The 23,968-nt window shown below is 37.3% G+C and overlaps 1 protein-coding gene across 15 annotated transcripts in view; it reads right to left on the reverse strand.

Annotated features, from left to right (window-relative positions):
* The window catches only part of USP6NL (USP6 N-terminal like), a 151,410-nt gene that overhangs the window by 61,077 nt on the left and 66,365 nt on the right, over positions 1–23,968 (reverse strand). For 13 of the 15 annotated variants that reach the window (XM_002820521.5, XM_054521911.2, XM_054521909.2 and 10 more), the window contains 2 exons: positions 7,852–7,919; positions 5,734–5,816 (listed from right to left, as the gene is read on the reverse strand). In XM_002820521.5, coding sequence (XP_002820567.1) covers positions 5,734–5,816; positions 7,852–7,919 — 151 coding nt within the window. Of the gene's footprint in view, positions 1–5,733; positions 5,817–7,851; positions 7,920–12,496; positions 12,981–23,968 lie in introns of those variants that run through there. The other 2 variants (XM_054521906.2, XM_054521904.2) reach the window with 2 other exon arrangements.

Below are 23,968 nucleotides of genomic sequence, written 5' to 3' on the forward strand. Positions count from 1 at the left end.
TAAATAAAAATGCTTCACTGTCAAAATTTCAAGAGATTATTTTTTAAATATACACTAAAAGATCAAATTCATTTCTGACACAGTATATTTGTGTTATCATCTCTAATATAAAATATTCTGAGATTCTTGTATTAACTGTCAGTAATATAAAAACCACATGCTATCCATAAACAAAGTTATGCACTTTGTGTAGCTTTCTCAGTAGTACTGTTTTGGCAACACCATGTTTATATTCTTGCCTTAGTTTCTCTTGAGATCAAATAATATACCATCTTGAAGAGCATGATAGAGCAGTATTCACCAGTACGGTATTTTCAAAGGCATTCTTTTTCTACTCTTAGAAGTCCTTAGGTGAACAATTACTACAGCCACAAAACTAACAAAAAAGAATAACAGCCAAAAGAGATCTTAGAGAGTCCAAATCTCTCATTTCACAGATAATACAACTAACATTTTCACTCAGTCACTCAGCCTAACAGAGAGATGTTTAGCACTAATTCAGTGGGTTCAACTTCAGAGAGACAAGATCTCAGATCATGCAGGAGTATATGAAAAAAAGGGATGGAGGTTGAGAAAACGATTCTCAAGAAGAAACGAAACTGGTTAAAAATAAAAAAGTCTTCAGACCTCATAGATAGATGATAGAATAAATATGTGGTCCAGCTTTCCTATACAGATGTTCTGGCATGATTTCTCCATGTCTAAAACTTTTCATGGAGAATCTGCTGTGTGCATACCAATCTCCACAGAGCTTTTCCCCCTCAAGTCTCTGTACCGGCATATGCTTAACTTTCATACCCTTCCAAGGATGCTGCTGCTGCTGCTTACCAAGAGCTCCCTGAAATGCCCAGAATACGTAAGTTGGCATGCTGGAAGAGCTCAGTAAACGGCGCTGAATGAAGATATGAACAGGAGGATGAACACATGCCTGCAGGCATGGATGCATCCTTACCTTGCCTCCTAAATATCCTTCAAGTGGAGGAGAAAAAAGAAGGACCACAATCTGGGTAAATGCAGAGAATTCCTTTAGGTCAGCAAACTATGGTGCATAGCCCAAATCTGGCCCACTGTGCATTTTTGTAAAGTCTTAATGGAACGCTGTCACACTCTGCCATGAATGTATTGTCTCTGGTCATTTTCATGCTGCAACAGCAGGGTTGAGCAGTTGTGACAAAGACCGTACGACCTACAAAGCCAAAGATCCTTCATATCTGGCTGTTTAGAGAAAATGTTTGCCTAACCCTGCTTTAGAGAACAAGGGCTTAAGAGCACCTAAAGGCTGCTTTAAGAAAACACCAAGCTGATAGCAAGTACCTATAACTCACAGAAATACAGTAAGGGAAAACCATAAGACAGCCATCTCTGGAAAGAGAGAGACCTTAACTGGATACATTGTTCATCTACTCTTAAACTTTGAAAGTATTACTAATCAGAGTTTATGTGTCTATAACCTCTCAACAGCTAGGTGGAGTATTTATGTTAACTATAAGATGAACTTTCATTTGGAAACTTAGAATTTAACTTGTTAAAATTAATAAGTTGACTATATTGACTAAATTTTATGTTTGTTTTTAAAGTAAATTTTATCTAAGTATAAATTTAAGCCAGTCAAAATTTATAGGATTGGTAGAAAGAGTTCTCAAACCTTTGTAATCAAAATTATATATATTATATTTTTATTATATTATATATATGTTATTTATATATATATATATATATATATTTTTTTTTTTTTTTTTTTAGACGGAGTCTTGCTCTGTCACCCAGGCTAGAGTGCAACGGCGCGATCTCCGCTCACTGCAACCTCCATCTCCTGGGTTCAGGTGATTCTCCTGCCTCAGCCTTCCAAGTAGCTGGGATTACAGGCGCACGCCACCATGCCCGGCTAATTTTTTGTATTTTTAGTAGAGATGGGGTTTCACCATGTTGGCCAGGCTGGTCTTGAACTCCTGATCTCGTGATCCGCCCGCCTGGGCCTCCCAAAGTGCTGGGATTACAGGCGTAAGCCACCGCACCCGGCCAATGATACTCTTTAAAAACAAACACACCTTTATCCTGCATATCCTATACAGTCATTTTATACAGTCATAGTAAACTACAGAGTCTGCTTTTATAAATATACATATTTTGATAAGTAGCTGAAAATCTGAAGCTTGGTATTAATTTTATCTTCTTTATTTCTGGTATGACTTCCTTCTAATTCTTCTATTAATAACTTGTGACCTAAATACATTATCTATCATTATCCAAATACCAAACATTCTTTGTTAAGTAGACTAGCAGTGAGTATTTTTGATTAACATGTGAAAGTTCTCCACCTTCTTCCTTAAACAAGCTCTGTGTCTCTATTCTCCAGCTTTAACTCCACCATGGCACACTGGAGAGAATGCCTCACTGCTGAGTACTAAACAAACAGGTTGCTCATCTGGCAGAGCTCAGCTGGTTTGGCAACAGCTTTCATATTTATTGTGTAATCTATTCCAAAACCAAGTTGTTCTATATTTGTTCATTATTGTCACTCCACATATAATAACAGGTAATTTAAGTTTCTAAAACTGTAATTAGATATAAACTCAGGCAACAAAGGTTGCAAAGTTATTTTTGCCATTTTATTGTATTAACATTGACACTTAAAACCCAATTTCATTGCAGAATGAATCAAAAATTACAAAGAACTAAGACAGTAGAAAAAAATGCTCTTTCGATCAAGGTGTGACAGGGAGTAATACCTAAATGCTTACACCAAGTGATTTTATTCAATAGTGCATAAAACTCCAGTCTGTGGTGACAAGCAATAAAAACCACTAGTAACAATGTCTGGAGAAAATGTTTTACTTAAACTACTCATTGTACTAAAAATCACTGATTTTGGTGAAATTTATTAAGGCTTGACATCACCCCAATATCCATTTCTATGCTTCATTATGTTCATCTGTGTTGTCTGTTTTAGGACCACATCATGGAGTAAATAAAATTAGTGTGACAATATGAGAATGAGTACCAGTCTACTTTATTTTTTAAAAAGCGGTGAGCTTAGCTATCTTAGTACATATCTCAATAGCAGTGTTCATTTCAAACAGTATCCTTCTCTTTAGGTCCTCGTTTTCCCCCTTTAACTTTCTTTCTAGGCATTTCAAAGCACTTGTTCTGTATTTCTCTTATTTAAAATACAAGAAAGCAGCAACAGGCAGCATACTGTAGCAGTTCAGAATGCAAGTTCTGCAGGAAGACTGCCAAGGTCCACACCCCAGAGCTGACGCTCACTGTCAATACAACGTGGGCAAGTTACTTGACCTCTGTGCTTCAGTTTCATCACTTAAAAAGAGGAAGACAAAAACAGTACCTACCCCAAAGAGCTTTTCAGGGGAATAACTGAGTTATTCCATGTAAAGAGCACAGAACAGTGTTCGGCACACAGTAAGTGCACAATAAATATTTGCACTTTTTCCCCACTAGAGCCAAATGGACCTGAGCACACACAGTGAAAAAACAAATACAAAAGAACTGACTGCAATATTCAGATTGCCAAATACAGACTAGGCTCCTGGGTCAGAATCACTTATTTCATGGCTGTAAATAGTTCAAACACGGTTTTATACCTAGAAATGCTTCTCAATAGACAAGAGTCAGAGAGACTGGATGCTTTCACTGGGGAATGTCTTCCCACCCAACTATCACAAGTGTGGACAAATCACTGGATTCACATTTGCAGGCATATTTCATGAAATTTAGCTGGCACCTACATTCATTATTTTACAATTTCAGTTTTGTATACCTTTCAGATTTGTGAATGTAGTTTTTTCTTAAAATTCATTTTAACTTGATGGTATGTTTTCAATTCCCCCAAATTAATGGAATGTGTATGTGTGATCACAAGGGTGTGTTTAAATGTTAATAATGTACTTGTGCACTTAAAATTTTACATTGGAATCCATAATGCTAAAAAGCCAAATACAGCATTTGCCAGTTTAAAAAAAGGTACCTCTTATGTCTAGGGCCCAGCTCATGTTGTTTTAAGCAATAAGAAAAGAAAATTTAGGTAATTAATAGATCCTTTTTGGAATGCACAGGTTTCCGTATGTATTTTATACCATATTTGGACCATCTTATGATTTAAAAAATAAAAATAAAAAATCTGGTTCAGAGGTTCATTCCCACCAGAAACACTTGGGAAGGTCAAAATCAGCTGAGGTGCCTCCTATCTTTTCAATCAAAATCTAGGAAAGACCTTGAAATCTATTTAAACAATTTCCCAGCTGATTCTAATGTGCAGGCAAGTTGTGAACCCACTGGTGTTAACAGTCTTAATGCTTAAATTGTCCTTCATACCCCAGATCTGCACACTAACCCACACAAATATGCAATCATTTCTTGTCACATGCGCAGCCAAGTTTGATTTTTTAAAAAAGTAGGGGTGGAAGTTTAATTTAAGAACAGTATTTCCATCATAGTTAAATATTGCTGTTATTCTAGTGAAGTTCAAAGGCTTCTGATTATACAGGTGGGAGGATTGCTTAAGGCCAGGAGTTTGAGAAACAGGGCAAGACCTGTCTCTACAAAAACAAAACAAAGTCTTCTGATTATAACTACTCAGAAGAACATTTCAGATAGCTAATGTCATTAGGTATAGTAACACTTAATATTTGTCCAGAACCTTATAAAGTATTCTTATATTTTACTTTTTCAAAGCCTCAAATACACCTGAAGATACATAAAAAAAGTATGTAAACTAATTCCTGTTTTAAAAATGAAGTATAAAATGGCTACATGACCAGAGAACAGCAAACCCACAAGAAGAGCACATATTCTCCAGCTCCGGGAACTGTTTCTGTCTGCTGGTTGGTTGGTTTTACTCTCAGAAAAACATAATACAACAAAATAAATTCTAGACTCAGAAAAAAAAAAAAGGAGAAAATAAGGTCAGAGGACTGTACATTACTGTGAACTATACAAAAAAAGAATGTTTTTCCTTCAAAATTTAATCATGTATTATAAAATAAAAAGTCCTGGCTTTTTTTCCTATTTATAATAAATGAAACTGGAAAAGAGCACAGCTGAATGAAAATTTAGTTAATCCTTAAATTGTATGGAACTAAAGTATAAAGATGAATAGAAGTCTCTAGCCTGTAGGAATCTGATTAAACAATACCAGAACCAGAACAGACAGATTCATACCATGTGCAGGATGTTTTTAAGGATCCAAATTATTTTAACTGCTTTACTTTATGTGATCTAGACCTCTCTCAACTCTTTATATAACATATTCAGGATGAATGGAATTAATTTTGAGAAGCAATATTATGAATACATTTATAACTATAAGGAAGATGAATGGCATTTCTTTACAAGGCTAATTTTTAGGCTGCATAACACTAAAGTTCGAATTGCTATTTATTTTTAAAATGCACTGGTACAGAATGAAATGTTTTATAATTATTTTTAAAATACAAATTATCCATTTGCATTTAACTCTGTTGAATTATTAATATAACTCACCTACTGCACTTAATGTTCTCACTAAATTGCAGAAAATATTAAAAATTATATCTTAAACAGTTAAATTTTAATCACAGAGTTGTTAAAAAAAAAACCCAGGAATTTAGTACCAAAAAGCATATTGTAAGACTATTCCTTATTCACAGCAATTATATTAAAAATAAAGAAAATCAATATAATAGGTGACCACAGACCCATTACAATCTAAAAAGCAAGATTTCAATCTATGTGACTTACTGTAAAAAGCCAAATCTATCCGTGACTTTGTAAACAAGGTAATCAGCATCTTCCCAAGGTTCAATCTCTGCACCTTCTCGTCCCTAAAATAAGGCACAAAAAAAAGTGTTAATCAGAGTTTATAAAACTGAATAATTTTTTTAAATAAAAGGACGAAGAAATAAGAGCTATTTTTAATGTATTATTAAAAATAAGAGCTGGAAGTGAGGCATTACAAGCCTTAACATTTTTTTTTCCCTTTTAAACCCAACTATTTTTGGCAAAATAAACACTATTTCCTAGTTATGACTCTGGAAGATGCTGTGTGTCAGCAGCAGCTGACACGGAGCTGAGCCAGGATCAGGCCAGGGTTCCTTGGGGAAGCTGATGAGGAAAGAAGAGCGATGGGGATGAGAAAGCCACTCAAGAAGAAACTGCCGAACCTTACAGTTCTAGACCAAACACGTCTCAGAGAAAGAGATTTTTTTTTTTTTTTTTTTTGCCTTTTTATACAAACTCCTTAGAGAAGCAGGCAGAGAAGCTCCTCATCTATTTCTTTACTTCACAGCTATGCCAGCCTGAAACTACTCTTGCCAAAGTCAAAAATGACCTTCCAGCAGTCAGACCTGCTGGACGCTCTTCAGGCCTCATCTGATGGATCTCTGAAGTGTACTTGTCACTGTCCCTTACTCCCTCTTCCCAACTCCTGTGACGTCGCCCTCTCACGGTCTCCTCATGCCCCATCAACTCTACTAATGGCTTTTTCATGGGTCACTCGTCAATGATGGTGTGCCCAGAGTTTGGTCCACAGCCCACTGCTCTTCTTAATCTAGGTATCATTTACTCTTAGGCTATCACTGATCAGTGAAGAAACCCCAAATATAACTATCTATAGCAATCCCTCAAATTTTAGACCCAAACTCCCAACTGTCTTGTGGACACCTCCATCTGTCTGCTTGTGTGTTCTCCTCTCAGTACACTGTGAGCATCCTGTAGGCAAGGACTGCTGCCACTCACTTCTGTCTATGAATCCCCAAGGCCCAGCACGATACCTGGCCTGTGTTAATTGTGTGGGGAAAAAAATGCACACAAGCAGGAATGAATGAGAGTGACACTGGTTTTAAATTAGTGAAGCAGTTAAATAAGTTAACTAAGTTTTTCATGGACTACAATAAAACCTCATCACAATGAAGGAAACTGTGTTTGATGTTCCAAAAATGAACTCTGGGAACATAACCGCTAAGCTGAGCACCACGTGTACACCTCATGGAAGCAGGGCACAGTGCAGGTGGCTTTCTATGATTTAATCTCCTGTTATCCTCACAAATAATCAAAAGGAACAGATACATAATTACAAGCAAGTGATACAAATACGAAACATGACATTTATAAATCACTGTTAGGACTCATTATAGACCTCAGGAGGTAAGGTATAAGGAGGTTATGTCAATTGTCAATAATTGTGATTTTCTATAATATCAAAAAACAGATTCCATACCAACATAACAATAAAACACTAATGGAAATTATACATACTTATATAAATTCAAAATCTAAGATCCGTGGTAAATTTATAATAGCAGATGTAAATTATGAACGCCATGGATATGTAATTCCATATACTTAACTTAGTCAAGTATTTATTGAGTGCCTAGTGTGAATCAGGTAATGTCCTAGGCATTTAGGATACAAAAGTAAATCAAACAAAAGAAATTCCTGCCTAGAATGTAGGGTCTCGGCAGGTGTACAGACTGCTGGGGGTAGAAGCAGGGGCATTAAACAGGGGGGTGGGAGGTCAGAGAAGATCTCAGTAAGACGATAGCATCTGGGCAAAGATCTAAAAGATGTGAGGCAATGAGGCATGAGGATATCCAGGACACAAGTGTCCCAGGTAGAGGAAACAGCCAGTGCAAAAGCCCTGAGGCAGGAGCAAGCCTGGTGTGCTGGAGGAACAGCAACAGACTGAAGTGGAGAAAAGGATGAAGAAAGACAGGAGATGAAGTCAGAGAAGATGATCTCTATGTCCCCATGAAGTAAACAAACTGCTTCTGTAATTTAAGCCCTCCAAAAAGCAAATCCATTTCTATTTATATGGTTTTTCTAATAAAACTCACTCAAAGTGTAAATATGGATACTTACTCTGTCATATTTAGCAACTATTTCAGCTCGCTCCTGGGCAAGTTTGAGTGCTACATCCTGGTCTGAATCTGTGGAGAAGACATCAAATTTAGATGAATTGTTATTGAAAGAATCGTAAAGTTAATTAATTATGAAACTAAGACATAATAAAAATAAAACAAAAAATGAATACTGCCTAAAATGACAAATCAACAAAATCAAATAAAAGGATGAGTGAAGTATTTGTAACTACAACTTTGTAATAGCAATACATGTAATATTCAATAAAAAAAGCAAGTTCATTAAGACATAAACTTAGGACATGATAAATCTTATCCTTCATGAATCACTTTTGGATCTAAAATTTCATAGAAATTGACGTTAAGTAGAAACTGAAACTGAAAGCTCTAAGTTTTCAGATGAAGCCCACTTGGGTAGAAGAGACAAACATTCAAAACGGCTTTTAAAAAGTAAAGGAACTTGGATCTCCACAAAACAAACTTGCACAAGATACAATATTTATTTTACATGATACAAATATGTCTTTGTTTAGCCTCTTAGTTCGCTTTATCAACAGCCTCAACTGCTATAACAATCTCCTAACCGGTCTCTAGGACTCCAGTTTTATCATATGTATGTGTGTGTACACACACAGACACACACACACATACCCTTCATCCTTATTAACATTAGGAGACTTTCAAAAACATAAATCTGACAACAAAAGTCGAGATCATAACATGAAATAGTATGAATGTATACCGTAAGTTTTTTTAAAAGATCAATAACAGACTATATAAAAGGCATCTCTTATCAAAAAAAAAAGCATTCTAAGAGAAAATTAGGCAAAGGTTATGAGCAAGAAATTCCTAAAAGTAGCAACAGCAGTAACAACTGTAACAACTATACTGCATTCTTATTAACTGCCTGGCAGATAGTAAGATACTGCCAGGCAGCAAATACTGTGCTAAGCACTTTACCCTGCCTTACCACATGACATTCTAAGGTAGGCATCATTATGAATCCTACACTGCGATAAAAAAGAGGCTTAGAGATTTTAAGCAACTTGTCCACAGGCATAAAGCTAATAAACAGCAAAGACAGTTTTCAAATCCAGACAGTCTTGACTCCACAGCCCACAATTTTAATTACTATTTTATAAAAATGATTACTAAAGACATGAAAAAGGACTTCCAGTTACTGATGACAGATGGAACACATGCTTTTACCTCCATTTCCCCTAAAACCCCACTAAAATAGCAACTATAGGGATTCTTGAAATCCCCTCCTCAAAGCAAATGGTGGTTCCTAAGGAGAGGTGGGGTTAAAAACAAGGGAGCTGAGTAAATGAAGTCAAATCCCTGAAAGCTGAAGGGACATGCATGTGTGTAGCAGAGCCGGGTGCAGGGTGGAAAAACCAAATCCTCATTCTCCAAAGCAGGAAACCAATAGAAATGCCAAAAACGGAAGATGCATGAAGCAGCAATACTGGCATGTTACCTAGTGCAATGGAGGCACACAGGAAAAGAATCAGCCAGGGCAGTGGAGAGTGCTTACTTCTATGGAGCAGGCAGTGAAAAATACAGGAGTCTGCTATTTTCAAAATAAGACTTATAGATTGCTGAATCTTTAAGCCAAATATAGGTCTGATAAAAATAAAATCTAAAATGAAAAACCAAGACATAGAAAAAAAAATCAACCTCATTAGTAACTAAAGAAATAAAAGTTTCAAAATATCACTTTGCACCTATTCAGACTAACCAAAAAATGCACTGATAATACTCAATGTTGACAATAATGTTGACATTGCAGTTCCTTACAATGAAGATAAACATATAAATGTATAAAATCTTTCTGGAAAGTAATTTGATAATATGTGTAAAAAAATCTGAAAACAGACATATCCTTACCCAGCACTACTGCTTCTATAGATTTATGCCAATGAGATCATCAAACAAGCACAAGGTTGTTTATAATAGTAAAAACAACAGAGTGGGAAGTTGTAAATTTGTAAAAGCTTATTTGGGAAAAAAATGTTTGTGTTACTGCTTTTCTCAGTTAAACTACAAAATGTGAATATGCTTTCCTTTGGGGGATGTGTCAATAACTAAACAGAATGATTAAATAAAGTAAATACAGATGAGTTGTTCAGATTTTCACCATGAATTAATGCAAACAGAAGTCTGAGATAATCAACTCAATGATATACATATTCACTACCCTATTTTAGACTTATGAGCCTTCGTCAGTTCCTTTTTCCCTCTTCTGCTGCCCAATTTTAAAACTTGATACTCACACATCTACCAAAGCATAGGGAAAGCAAATTAATGGAAATTAAAATCAAGCTGGGTGTGGTGGCTCACGCCTGTAATCCCATGGCAGGCAGATCACTTGAGGCCAGGAGTTTGAGACGAGCCTGGCCAACATGGTGAAACCTTATCTCTACTAAAAATACAAAAATTAGCTGGGCATAGTGGTGCTTGCCTGTGGTCCCAGCTAGTCGGGAGGCTGAAGCAGGAGAATCGCTTGAACCCGGGAGGCAGAGGTTGCAGTGAGCTGAGATTGTGCCACTGCACTCCAGCCTGGGTGACAGAGTAAGACCCTGTCTCAAAAAAAAAAAAAAAAGAAATTAAATTCAAATCAAGAGAATCTGACTACTTATGAAACTCCATTTCTATTATCAGAACTGCAAAGCATGAATTTCTTTAGTAATCAGGCCAAATTCAATAGATGAATGCTTTATTGGAATGTCTTTTATACCAGTCCCTTATTCCTGCTACCAGTCCTAGGCATCACAAGTATATTTCCAACATAACAATGAAAAGTTTAAAAGTGTAAAGGCAAGGACTGGGGTTGAGAGGTGAAGACGCAACGCATCCCAAGAAAATGTCATTGTGGCAAACTATAAAATATAAAGCTTTACATAGATCACTGTCAGTCTTCCGGAAATACTGGACTTCTTATTGGAAATGGATGAAATTGCATCCTGATTTTTTGGGAGAAGTATGATGTACTTTAAAGTGATCAGAACAGTTAACTCTAAATCAAATAAATAAATTCTCAATCTTTAAACTCCCTTAGAAATTTCTTATCCCTGAGTTTCCCCATGGGCAGAAAATTTTAAAATATTATTGTATGTATTCCAAAAGGAGAGTGAATTTAAAGCCAAACGCATTTTAGAAAATATAGCCAAATCTGTTTCTTTGAGGAAACTAAATAAATATGTTAATCTTTACCAATATTCAGTTTAGAGACATTATTTTAAAATCTGCATTGCAAGGCAAACAGTAAGAAGCAGTATCCTTATGTAGGGTTTTGCTATAGTTAAATTATGGCTCATACTATCTGGTCTGAAGTTTATTAAGAATTACACTAGAATACTTCCTTTGGTTTCATTCTGATTACTTATTTAGAAATTCTGTTGAAAGAACCAACCGTGTGCCCCAAAACAGTGACTGCAAACGATTATCAACAGCCGTCTTGTGTCTGTGTGCACATGTGAACAAAGTTCCATGCACCTATAAACAATAGCAGCTGTGTTCGTTGGTACTTATGTCACATCATTATCAAATAAAAACTTAATCAGGACATTATCCCAAAAATTCACACCACATGTTTATGCTCTCCTTGCATGACAAATCCATAAATAAAAGTTTATTTGGAAAAATGTGGTTTGAAATACAATACCACTTGTTGCCAAAATATTACAGTAATTAAAGAGTAATGAGTGTTAAAATTATTGTAGCTGAAGAAAAAGTTCCTATTATTAAAAATAAAACCATGTGCAGAAATATGTAGATCAACTACTTTTTTTTTTTCTTTTTTTCTTTTTGAGACCGAGTCTCACTCTGTTGCCCAGGCTGGAGTGCAGTGGTATGATCTCAGCTCACTGCAACCTCCACCTCCCAGGTTCAAGCAACTCTCCTGCCTCAGCCTCCCGAGTAGCTGGGACTACAGGTGTGAGCTACCTGCCTAATTTTTGTATTTTTAGTAGAGATGAGGTTTCACCATGTTGGCCAGGCTGGTCTCAAGCTCTTGACCTCAGGTGATCCACCCACCTCAGCCTCCCAAAGTGCTGAGATTACAGGAGTGAGCCACCGCACCCGGCTTAGATTAACTACTTTAAATATCAGTCCTCTCATTTCACCAGGATGTTTGTTTAAAAAAAAAAAAAAAACTACATTCCAAGCCAAATTAAATCAAATTATTTTTATGATTTTTTATCTAATGTAACAAAGTTTCAAAGTAAAAGAGGCATATTTTATGCAATAAGGATCAGAAGATACTTGGATACTCAAGTGTGCAGGAAATATTGAAGTATACAGGAAAATACCTCAGCACAATTTATAGAAGAAAATGACAACTACACATTTTTAAGAAGCATTTTAAAAATTGACAACTATACAATTCTAAGATGACCTCTTTTTCCATTTAATCTGCCAAGAACTTTTAAGAATCCAGTATCCTCCTGAATTATATGCTTTAAAAGCAGGTATTGTATCTTAATGTCACTAAATTAACACCAAATTGCAATGAAAAATCCATACAAAGTTACTAAAGTTCATTTCCAATAAAATAAAATTTACAGCAGACCATTTTTCCTAGAGTACATTTTGACAGATGAACGTTAAAAATACAAACAACATCAATTTTAAAAGTACTTTACCCTTTGTGAGATAATCAGTCTGGCCTTGGGAGTTAACAACAGCTTCAGTCCTCATAGAGTAACTTATCTATTCCAAGATTTCATTATTATTTTATAGTTCTCGAACACACCAAGAGTGCTGCTAGGTGGTACCTCACACATTCTGCAACTAACTAAAACAAAGAAAGGCAGAGGTAGCTCTACTTTAAACTATCTGTGAAACAAGCACAAGAAGAAAAAGTTTGAGATGCATTCTGTCTTCTTCTAAGGGAGAAAAAAACCTTGCTGTGGTTACACAGACTATATATTTTCAAACAAAGCTGATCATTGTTGAGGGTGAAAACATGGCTTTCAGGCTACATCCCAACTATGAAGCACACCAGCCTACACCAGCATTCCATCCGCTAACAAACAGCGGCTTGAAAGAAGCAGCTTCATAAAGTGCCTTCATCTTGTGTCTCAATATTAGCCACTTTCTTATTTCTTATTAAAAATAAAACTTGTCATAGAGCAACAAAAAAATTTTTATTTAAAACATTAAACTAAAGCTAACCAGAAATGCTCCTCTCCTCAAATACATTTTATATCTTAATGTAATTTTTAATAATAATTCTTAATGTGAAAATTGTAGCCTCTGTTTCAGCCCCTGTTTCAGACAGGAAGCAAAATACATGCTAAAGTAGTGGTTTTGGACATTTTTAACAAACCACATACACATATAAGTAAAACAAATGTCTCATGAAACAGTATGTACTTACAAGTACTGTAAGATGGCACTATGAATTTTTCCATTCTGTTTTATTTATTACTTCCTTCTTCCCTTCATTATTTCTCCCTGTCTCTTAAATGGGTAGGAACCTACAATTTGGAAACCATTTTGCAAAAGTAACATCCCTGTTAGAGGCATGCCTATGGACATTAATTACACTTAACTGGACACTAATAAATTAAGTTTACGTTCAGCTTAAGCCAGGTGTAACATTCAACTAAAGCAAAAGATCTCAGAAGTTTAGAGGGGGAAAATTTCTCAAGTCATATACCAAGGAATAAGAATTAGACTGGTGCCAAAGTTCTAATCAGCTAGAAGATAATGAAACACTATTTCCAAAGTTATGAGCAAAAAATTGTCATGAACTTGGAATTCTATACCAACCATGAGGAAAAATAAAAAGATTTTTAGATATCACAAGGTGTGGTAAGCTGAAGACTGACCTTCTGCCCTGCCAAGGATGTCCACATCCTAACCCCTGGAATCTGTAAATGTTGCCTCATAATTGCAAAAGTGATTGATTACAGATGTAATTCAGCTAAGGATCTTGAGTTCAGAGATTGCCCTGCATCATGCAAGTGGGCCCAGTGTGGTCACAACAATCCTTCTGAACAGGAAGCAAGAAGGTTAAAGGAAGGAGGAGGCAGTGTGATGGTGGAAGCAAGACATCACCAGCTAAGGAAAGCAGGCAGCCTTCAGAAGCAAGAAAAGTCAAGGAAATGGATTTTCCCCTAGTGGCTCCAGAAGGAACCAACCCTGCTGACTTTGGCCCAGAGAAACTTGATTTCAGACTTCTGGCCTCCAGAACCCATTATATGATACATCTGTGTTGTTTAAGCCACCAAGTTTGTGGTAAGTCATGTGCTATTACAGCAGCATGAAAACACAGGATTCAAAGTTTACTGCCTTGGAAATGTCTCTGAAAAAGAATTTGAGAGTATACTACAGAAAAACAAAACAGCAACAGGAAGAACTGACAAAGATGCTCCTTGACCAAACTCTGGGCAGGCTCCTTTAAGCCCTCTTCTTGACTAGGCCTCTACCTCAGCCTTGTCCTATCTTCAGCCTGCCTAGTCCAGTTGTAGCAAGAATCCTGCTAACTCAGTTTAGCAAGAATCCCCCCACCCTTCATGAAATCTGATCATCCTAGATATCTGAACAGATTCCTCATCCCCCACCCTTGATATCTGATCACCCTGGCCTGTCTTCAGCAAGAATCTTGTTATGTCGGTTTAGCCAGAATCCCCCTACACTTGATGTCTCTCCTCTTAGTGATTTTCCATCACCGACCTTCTTGCTCTGCCCATTGGCTATCCATCTCCACTTGTCCTTGTTGAGTGCAGAGTTGGGCCTGATCTCTCCACTATTTTAATAGTCTTGATACCGACTGCAATGGTCCTGAATAAAGCCTACTTTCCCTTTTTAGCAAGAGTCAGAATAATTCTTTTACACAAAATAAGAAAGGGAGGCAAAAACAGGATCTGTAACATTGCACAGGCCAAAATTAGACATTTCCAAATGCCAACTGTGTAGCTGCATAGAGAGCAACCTGTCTACATTAGAATAGGAAACATAAGGTGTCTTAGAAGAAAGTGGATTCCAGGCAACACAAAGATCATGGGTATAGTAGTGATACAGTAAAAGCTTACATATAAATACATCAAAAAGAGTGTAAGGGGGCTATTAGAAATCTGAAGACAAGCAATTAACAGAGTGAGAAAAGTCAGTCTGACATAACATAAAATACAAAGGGACATGGCTGTGACCTTAATGGTATACGAGAAAAGTGAATTCATTTGATCTTGACCTCTTCAACGTTAGGGATTATGTTTCCTTCCCTACACACCTCATCATAATACTTGAAATTGAAGTAAATGATACTGACATTATGATGATTATGTAAGAATTGTATTGGCTATTAATGTTCACAATAAAATATAGACAATGTCTAAAACTGAACCCTGATCTGCACACACTCTCCACTCCAAACCTAAGCCCCCACTTTCTAGAAGCAATCACTGTTAGCTGCCAAAAATATTCTCCACACTATTCAAGAATCTGCATGTATTCATGAATACCCACAAATATTTCATCTCCCATTTTATTCAAAAACTAGAATATTCTAAAATCGACACCTCTTTTTCACTTAACAGTACATCTTGGAGACTGTATAGGTCAACACCTATAGATCTACCTGGCAGTGCCCCTAAAGGTTAACAACCATTTCTGGGGGAAGAGGCAGAGGCAATGGGCCCTGTTTGTGGCATCTGCAGATTTCCATGTGGCAAATACTCATGCTATGGTGGCCAGTTTCCAAGCTACCAAAGGGATGTCACTGAACGCAGTTTCTCCAGTACCCCAGTGGGTCTACCTCAACCTTTTCCACAGCTTTACAGCATCCTAAAGTATTAGTATAATTTATTCAACCAGCCCTTCTCTGTGGGAATGAACTAAGAGAAACTTAGAGAATGGATCAGCTTGCAACGGGAGTTAAAGATGAAGCACCACGCAATAAAGAGCTTAATAGGCAATGACCACCAAAGGCAAGCTGAAAAAATGAGGAAGCAAAAACTACCAGTAAGCAGAGAAAAGTAGCTGGTACAGAGAAGGAAACAGCACCTGAGATACAGAGCAAAGCAGTCACCACCAGAGACCTTTTAGCCCAAAAGAGACTGAATAGCCCACCCCGAAGGTGCTTCACGCTTCAGTTCCTGATGCCTTTCATTTCTAGTATAACGAATTCAGACAGCAAATGTTCTTTTTTCCTTACAATAATCTGAATAAGTTATTTGTGTCTTTCAACCAAATTCACTGGTGCCCCTTAGTTATGTTTTTAGTTGTGATCACTTTCTCACTGAACCGTGGACTAAGATACATCAAGAAAAAAGATTATTTTTAAATGCTGAAATCTTGGTAAACATATTTGTGATCACTTCCTCACTGTACCACAGACTAAGATATATTAAGAATAAAGATTATTTTACATGTGGAAATCTTAATAAACACCACTGATAAAACTGTCATGATAATTTTGCCATGCTCTAGATCCAAGGCTGGAAGGAATGCTCAGAGGAGGAATGAGCAGTGAAGCAGATTAACATCAAAGCACAACTAAAAACACAAAAAATAAAGAAAGGTACATCTGCAACAAGAGTCTGAAATACCACTTATTTTGACTGGTCACTCCAGTCAAGATGAAATATGGGAACCTAAAGGCTACATATACCAGCTCTCCCCCTAAAACATCTTGTTCTGAAACAGCACTCTGGGATAGCCTAAGCCACCCTACCACTGGTGGTCCTGTAGGAAGAACTGCTCCAGTACCTCCTCCTGACCCCTTTATTTCCCTTTATTGGGAGATCATCTAGAATCCCAAGAAAAATAGCTCAGAGCAGTCTGAGCTCTGTGAGGTCCACGAAATCTATCAGGCCCAGAGAGATGTGCATATGGGACTGCAGTTATGGATCCTCCCATGCCTGGGGAAAACTGTTTCAGGACATTTTGTGCCTGGCTAGCTGTCTCCCCCATTATCTTCATGTTCTTGGAATTTGTGATACAAAGAACAAGGTTTAGACAATCAATAGCTTATGTTATTTTGATGTAAATTCTTGGTAAAATCTTAGAAACAGTCCCTTCTTTTTTCCTTAAAAACCCGCTTGTAACTGCTGCTAATTGGAGTGTATATTCAGGGCAACTTGAATCTATGTACCCGGGTGGCCATCCTCAAGCTCTGGACTCAAATTAACTCTACTTAATCATATTTCCATTATTTAAGGTTGACAATCCAATCCTATACTTCCCTGTGGTCCAACCCAATCCCACTTGCATCTCTCATAACTACATTAATTCCACATTAAACAAATGTCTTTTCAAAAACTGCACAACCGCAAAAACCCATTTATCTCCATCTTGCTCCCCCTATCAGCATATAATCTTAGAAAAATCATTTGGCTTCCTTTCCTCTTTCTTATGTTTACTTGGGAACAAGAAAAGAGACAGATCATAGCCACAATTATAGAGCAGTATAAATAATCACCATCAAGGAAAGGGACAGCCAGTGAAAGCAAGATACATGAAAGACGCAGTGCCATCAACCCACAAAGTCCTCAGAAATGCCCAGATTTTCTCTTCAAAAGAGCCACACAAGTTCCATACATATCTTCATATTCCTCCAGGTTTTGTTTTGGGGGGATTTTGTTTGTTTTGAGACAAGGTCTCACTCTGCCACCCAGACTGGAGTACAGTGGCACGATCACAGTTCATTGCAGCGTCAATCTCCCAAGGCTCAGGTGATCCTCCCACCTCAGCCTCCTGAGTCCTAAGTAGCTGGGACTACAGGCGCATGCTACCATGTCTAGCTAATACCTGTATTTTCTGTCGAGATGGGATTTTGCCATGTTACCCCGGCTGGTCTCGAACTCCTGGACTGGAGCAATCCACCGCCTTGGCCTCCCAAAGTGCTAGGATTATAGGCATGAGCCACAAAGCCCAGCCTACTCCTCTAGTTTAAGTATGCATTATCTGATACAATCAAAGTGTTCAAAAGAAATAAGCCTAAATGTTCTTCAATTTTAACCTTTCATTATCAGCACAAATATGATTTATACCTTCCCATTCAAAATATTTCTTATATCACCAACAGCATTATTACCATTATTTCCACTGTATCATGCTTCAAATTAATACTTTTTTATTTTTTCATTAAATTTGCAGAATACACTCTTCAAACAAATTCTATAAATGCCTAATTGCCAAGCGAGTAGGGTGAGTGGGGCTGGGGAGAACGCAGCAAAGCTCTGCTAGCTTGGCCTCCCCTTTCCCTATGGTGATCACTGCTGGGGTGGAAGGACCAGGCACACACACTGCACCTGCCAGCCTCTGGGTGTGCCCACTTGTAATGCTATTGCCCAAATGATTTCCCTTCCCATCAGCTTCCCAGCTGCCACCTCAGCCTCCCTTCAAGGAGTCCCCATGATTCTCCATGGCTTCCCCTGATTCTGCAAATAAAAAGATCAACAGTGTCTATATAATTGGTAGGTTGCTTGTTTTGTTTTTGTAAGCACATATTTTTAAGATCATTGGGAAGAGGACAAATTGCCAATATTTTATACACAGAGCACCTTGCGTCAGGTGGATATTTAATATTTCTATAACTAGTAAAATATTTAAATTATGGTTTTAATTAAGTTAAAATTTTTTCTCACACCAAGTCCTGGGTCGGCTTCTATCACTTGCTTCCTAATTTCTAGAAAGATAGGAAACAAAATAATTTTTAAAGTCCTAGAAACGAATGCTGACAAGATTTCATTATAACAGAGAAGACTTTTTTTTTCTCAAATTTAATCAAAACTAGAATTGTAAGCTGCTTATATATGCTCCACCTTACCACTGCCCATTGCCAGTAAGGCAGAACTGGCCACTGCTGCTTCTGACCTACTGTATTTCCACATCTGTTACCTGTAATTCTGTACTGAATATATGTATTACATGTCTCTTCTATTGAACTATGATCTCCATGAAAAGAGGACAGTTTCTCATCCATCCTGGTGTCTCTGGTATCTATCAGTGCCTAGCCCATGGTAGATGCTCATTAAACATTTCTTGAAAAGCATAAAAAATTACTAAAAATTAATTACTAAGGTGAATTATCCAACCAATTAAAAATTTAATATATCAACGTATGCTGAAAATCAGACTCACAAGCTAATTTCCATATATACCTTAACTACAAAAAAGTATACTTTTGCTAAAGATTCTTAGCTTTCTCTTACATATTTATTCCATTTATTCTATTTCAAGATAGCATTTAAATTTTTATGAAGACTAAAATTCAGACATGACAAGTCACAATCTAGTTATCTAAATTTGTACTTCTGGTTATCTAAGAGTCCTTCACCTGCATTTTAAATAACATAGGGGGCTCCGGGAAGATGAAGGGCTCGAGAGACTCATCTGCTGTGTTTGTGCTCCAACCCTCCCTTCACTCTGCTCTTCATCTCTCCTACTCGCAGAGCTGCACACGCTCCCTTTCGTTGTAGAAAGACTCTGCTCACGTGGCTAGGTGTGCTTCCATCACGCTTCAAGTCATGTGGAGGAAATGCGGCGGGGGCAGCACTCCTGAACTCTCCCACTCTCCTCTCCAAGGGGCAGAAGGACATGTGGGGTCAATGGTCTCAAACAAGCACCTGGGCAAGACAGGCTCACCTCCTGCTCTCTCTCAGCCCCTGTCCCTGGGTGCAGCCTTCTGTCCCTGGGTGTCCCCTGGTCTGGTCTCTCTAATGGGCTCTCCATGCAGGAAGGTGCCTGCCCTTTGAGGCCCAGGCTTGTTGGCTGTGTCAGTCACCCAGTGGGCAGGTCTAAGTCAAGCAAGCTAATAAGCCCTTTTCAATCCAGATCTGATGCCATGTCCTCCAATCAGCCAACAGAGGAGACGATCTGATCTCCATCTGGCAGTCTCCTGCGCCTTACTTCTCAAGGAAAAGAAATAGTATCACTTAGTGACTCCCTGGAACCCCCCAAATCAGACTAGTAACTCCTACATTTATGTGTAAGATGAGTCACAGCTTAAAAGGATATGAAGTGATGTAACAATATTTAAATACCATTACTACTGAAGAGAAACATAATTACTAGCTGTTGCATATGAGTGCAATCCCACATTTGGGGACAGGGTTGAATGACAAAATTGCCAACAACAGATATTTAGAACCAAGACAAACATATGAGTCATTTTACTCACTTCAATACGCCTACAGTTGCTGACAAAGTCAAGATTATATTTTAGCTGCTTTTGCAGCAGTATGATTGTTTTAACAGATGACACAAGACTGGTTTGTAACAACTCCTTGCTTGTGGATATTTTATAAACTGTTTATTGAGAGGTTACTATGTGCCAGACACTGTGCTGAGCATTTAACATGCATAATCTCACTTAAACCTCACAAAAGCCTATGTTAGTTTTATGACTATCCCCACTTTACATATGTGGAGACTAAGGGGTGGAAAGGTTAAGTAATTCAGGCCATATGGGAAGTAAGTGACAGAGCAGGACTTAAAAGCCAGGCTGTCCAATTTCAACTTCAAAGCCGTGTTTCTAACCAAGTGCTTTTGTTGAAGTGTAAGTATTAATAGATGATCTTCCTACATTTCTGCTCACTTCTGCTAGTCCTTACATTTCTTCCCACAGAAACAAATCTATGTGATTCCTGTGAATTCTAACAGCTGTACTTTCTGGATTCTAGTAGCCTTCCAATCTCATTACATGCAATTGTCAATTATTTGTGCAAAATGGAGATGAATGGTATTTTGAAGAATCCCAGAACAATTTATATGAAATATTCTTTGTGGTCATAAGTAACTGGACCTGCTATATTATGTTTTAAGTTGTGTGTTTTATGATAATAACAAGAAATTATCAAGAAACATGTAAAAATTTGACACAATAATCACCAAATGATACTGAACTTTACTAAAACACTTTATGCTTTTAGTGTTACTAAAGCAACTGCCTTCATGATTAATTCCCATGACTACAGAAAGGGCTCTATTGAATCTACTTCATTCACTTAGTTTTAAGAACTTTTTTCCCAGCTCATTCAGAATTGCAAGTATGTGCAGTTACATGCACTACAATAAAAGTTTGTGTTGAATTTGGCCCAATAGGTATTAACAAGAAATGTTCTAATTACAGCAAATTCTTGCAGACCAGATATAAGAAGATAATTCATAGACTGCCCACTCTGATGGTTAATAACTAATTCCACAGACAGTGGTAACGATCAACCCAATGGTAACCCTTTAAATAAAAAATAATGTGCAAAAGCCAAACTGTGCCTAAAATGACACTCAAAAACAAGAACCAGGTATTGCCTAGAACAACTGAGAAGCACACAAGAAGAACTATATTATCATCCTTTGAGTTACATAAGTATTACTGGGTCCCTGAATGGCCCTTGGGTTCAAATTTGACCATAAGGCCATCAAAAGCCAGCAATTTGGTAACACTGAATGGGATTTAATAAATAAAAGTGCTCATATCACACTAAAACTGTCACTCATTCAATCATTTTTGTAAGGTACCCTAAGCTCGAAGCACAGTACCAAAGAATTCTCACAAGACACAGCTGCATTCCACACATTTCACCTAACAAACCCTAAACTGCGTTATATATAAGTATCTCATATGTGCACATGTGTTTAATATTATATTCCTTACACTCTGTTACTGTTATTGTGCTAATAATGTTGGGTTCGGGTAACATATAATAAGTAAGATTTATTTTATATAACAAACATCAATAGTGCTATATATATATATATATATATATATATATATATATATACACACACATACATGGTAGTCACTCTTCAGGAGACCAGATGAATTAAGTAGCAACTAAGAACCTGACTCATAAGTAGTAACTAGCATTTATTCTGTACAATCTAAATGCTTTATGTATATTATCTCATTTAGTCTCCCCACATCAAAACTATGAGGTAGGTATCATTATTGCTCATTAAACAAATGAGAAAATTGGTAGGTTAACTGCAAAGATCACATAGTTCTTAAGTTAGAGAAGTGGCACTTGGAACAATGCAAGAAGGCTTTGAATAAATAAAATCGCAAGCAAATGAACAAAGGCTTAACAAGAGAATCTGTCAACAAGGATCCTCTAGCATTAAATAAGGGCAAGAGGCAAGGAAATGCCTTCAAGTCAATAGAAAGTCGTAAGTGTTTTACCACTGTAAGACAGAGCAACCTCCCTAGATGTGCACAGATCTTAAATAATGGATTTCACCAGAACTGAGCCATTTGAAGCCTAAAGTTAACTCCAATACCAAACAATAAATCATCTACCTACTGTGGAAAACAAAACACAATTAAACAAGAAAAGCCACAGACAGAAAAAACACTGGAATGAAATGCACTAAAGACAGATGACACTGACACTATAAGTTAGAAAAAAAGATTTTTTTAATTTTCCAAATACATTTTACCTTTTCTATAACATAGTACGGTGACTAGAAAGGAAAACTTGCTCCTCGGTTTTCTTATAAGGTTTTAGACGGAAAGCTGTAGGACAATTTTTAAAGCAAATTATATAATCAAAATAATTCTGCCCTATCTCTATGGATACCTAAAAGTTCCACTTGAATTACCGACTGGCCAATCATTAAGTGAATGACAATCAGATGAAGAATATAAAGACCAGCTTTTCCTTGGAGAAATGAGATGAATTAAACTTTCTAATATTCATTAATTCAGAAAGCACTGAACACCATCTACTGCCACTGTACCCAGCTATCATTAATACAAAGACAGATAGAACAGTTCCTCAAAAAGATCACATTCCTGAGGGAATCAGACACATAAAGACCAACTGTAAATAATGTGATAAATGCGCTTTAATAGATGTGTTTTTTAAATGCTACAAAAAAGCTGATAGAAAAAAAGCAAAGTCAGAAAAAAGTTTTAGGTACAAAACAACATTTGATCCAGGTCCTAAAATAGCATGGTAGAGGCTGGGCACAGTGGCTCATGCCTGTAATCCCAGCACTTTGGGAGGCCAAGGCAGGTAGATCACTTAAGGCCAGGAGTTTGAGACAAGCATGGCCTACACAGCGAAATCCCATGTCTACTAAAAATACAAGTTAGCCAGGCATGGTGACGGGTGCCTGTAGTCCCAGCTAGACAGGAGGCAGAGGCAGGAGAATTGCCTGAACCCAGGAGACAGAGGTTGCAAGGAGCTGAGATCAGGCCACTGCACTCCAGCCTGGACGACAGAATGTGACTCTGCCTCAAAAAATAGTAATAATAAAACAAAAGCATGGTAGAAACTCACCATGTGGACAAGGAGAGAAAGCTACAATGTTACAATAAAAAGCCAGAGACCCCCAGCAACAGGAATGGCTATTTCAACAGCAGCAGCTATGTCAACAGTAATGTGGGGTAGGAAAGACAGGGCCCCAAACTTCTAACATGTCTCCGTCACCTCCTTTTTCACAAGACTCACCCCCGACAACTGGATAATCTACCGCAGGAGCAGAAGTATATATAGGAAAACAAGAAAAATATTTAGGGATTAGAAACTAGTTTGAGGTCATCAAGAAAGCTAAATAACCTAGTAAAAATTTAATTAATATTTTGATACTACTAACGTATCATTATTACCTGAGTATTCAACCATTATTACCTAGGTCATTCATATTTGAATGACCAAAATAAGGGTAACTGTAAGCCTTTTTAATTATGCAAATTTTACTCAAAAAGCAAATTTTAAAACCAAATCTAATCACATCCAAATACATATTTCTTCAATATTAAGAAACATCTATATAATTGGCCGGGCGCAGTGGCTCACACCTGTAATCCCAGCACTTTAGGAGGCCAAGACAGGAGGGATCATGAGGTCAGGAGATCGAGATCATCCTGGCTAACACGGTGAAACCCCATCTCTACTAAAAAATACAAAAAATTAGCTGGGCATGGTGGCAGGCGCCTGTAGTCCCAGCTACTTGGGAGGCTGAGGCAGGAGAATGGTTTGAACTCAGGAGGCAGAGCTTGCTGTGAGCTGAGATCACGCCACTGCACTCCAGCCTGGGTGACAGAGCGAGACTCCGTCTCAAAAAATAAAAAAAAAATAAATAAATAAATAAGAAACATCTACATAATCTACCACATATATATTACCTTCCTAATAGTGAATATATTTGAGAAAAATAAC

This window comes from Pongo abelii, chromosome 8 (assembly GCF_028885655.2).
Source record: "Pongo abelii isolate AG06213 chromosome 8, NHGRI_mPonAbe1-v2.0_pri, whole genome shotgun sequence".
In the NCBI taxonomy this organism is placed as follows: Eukaryota; Metazoa; Chordata; class Mammalia; order Primates; family Hominidae; genus Pongo; species Pongo abelii.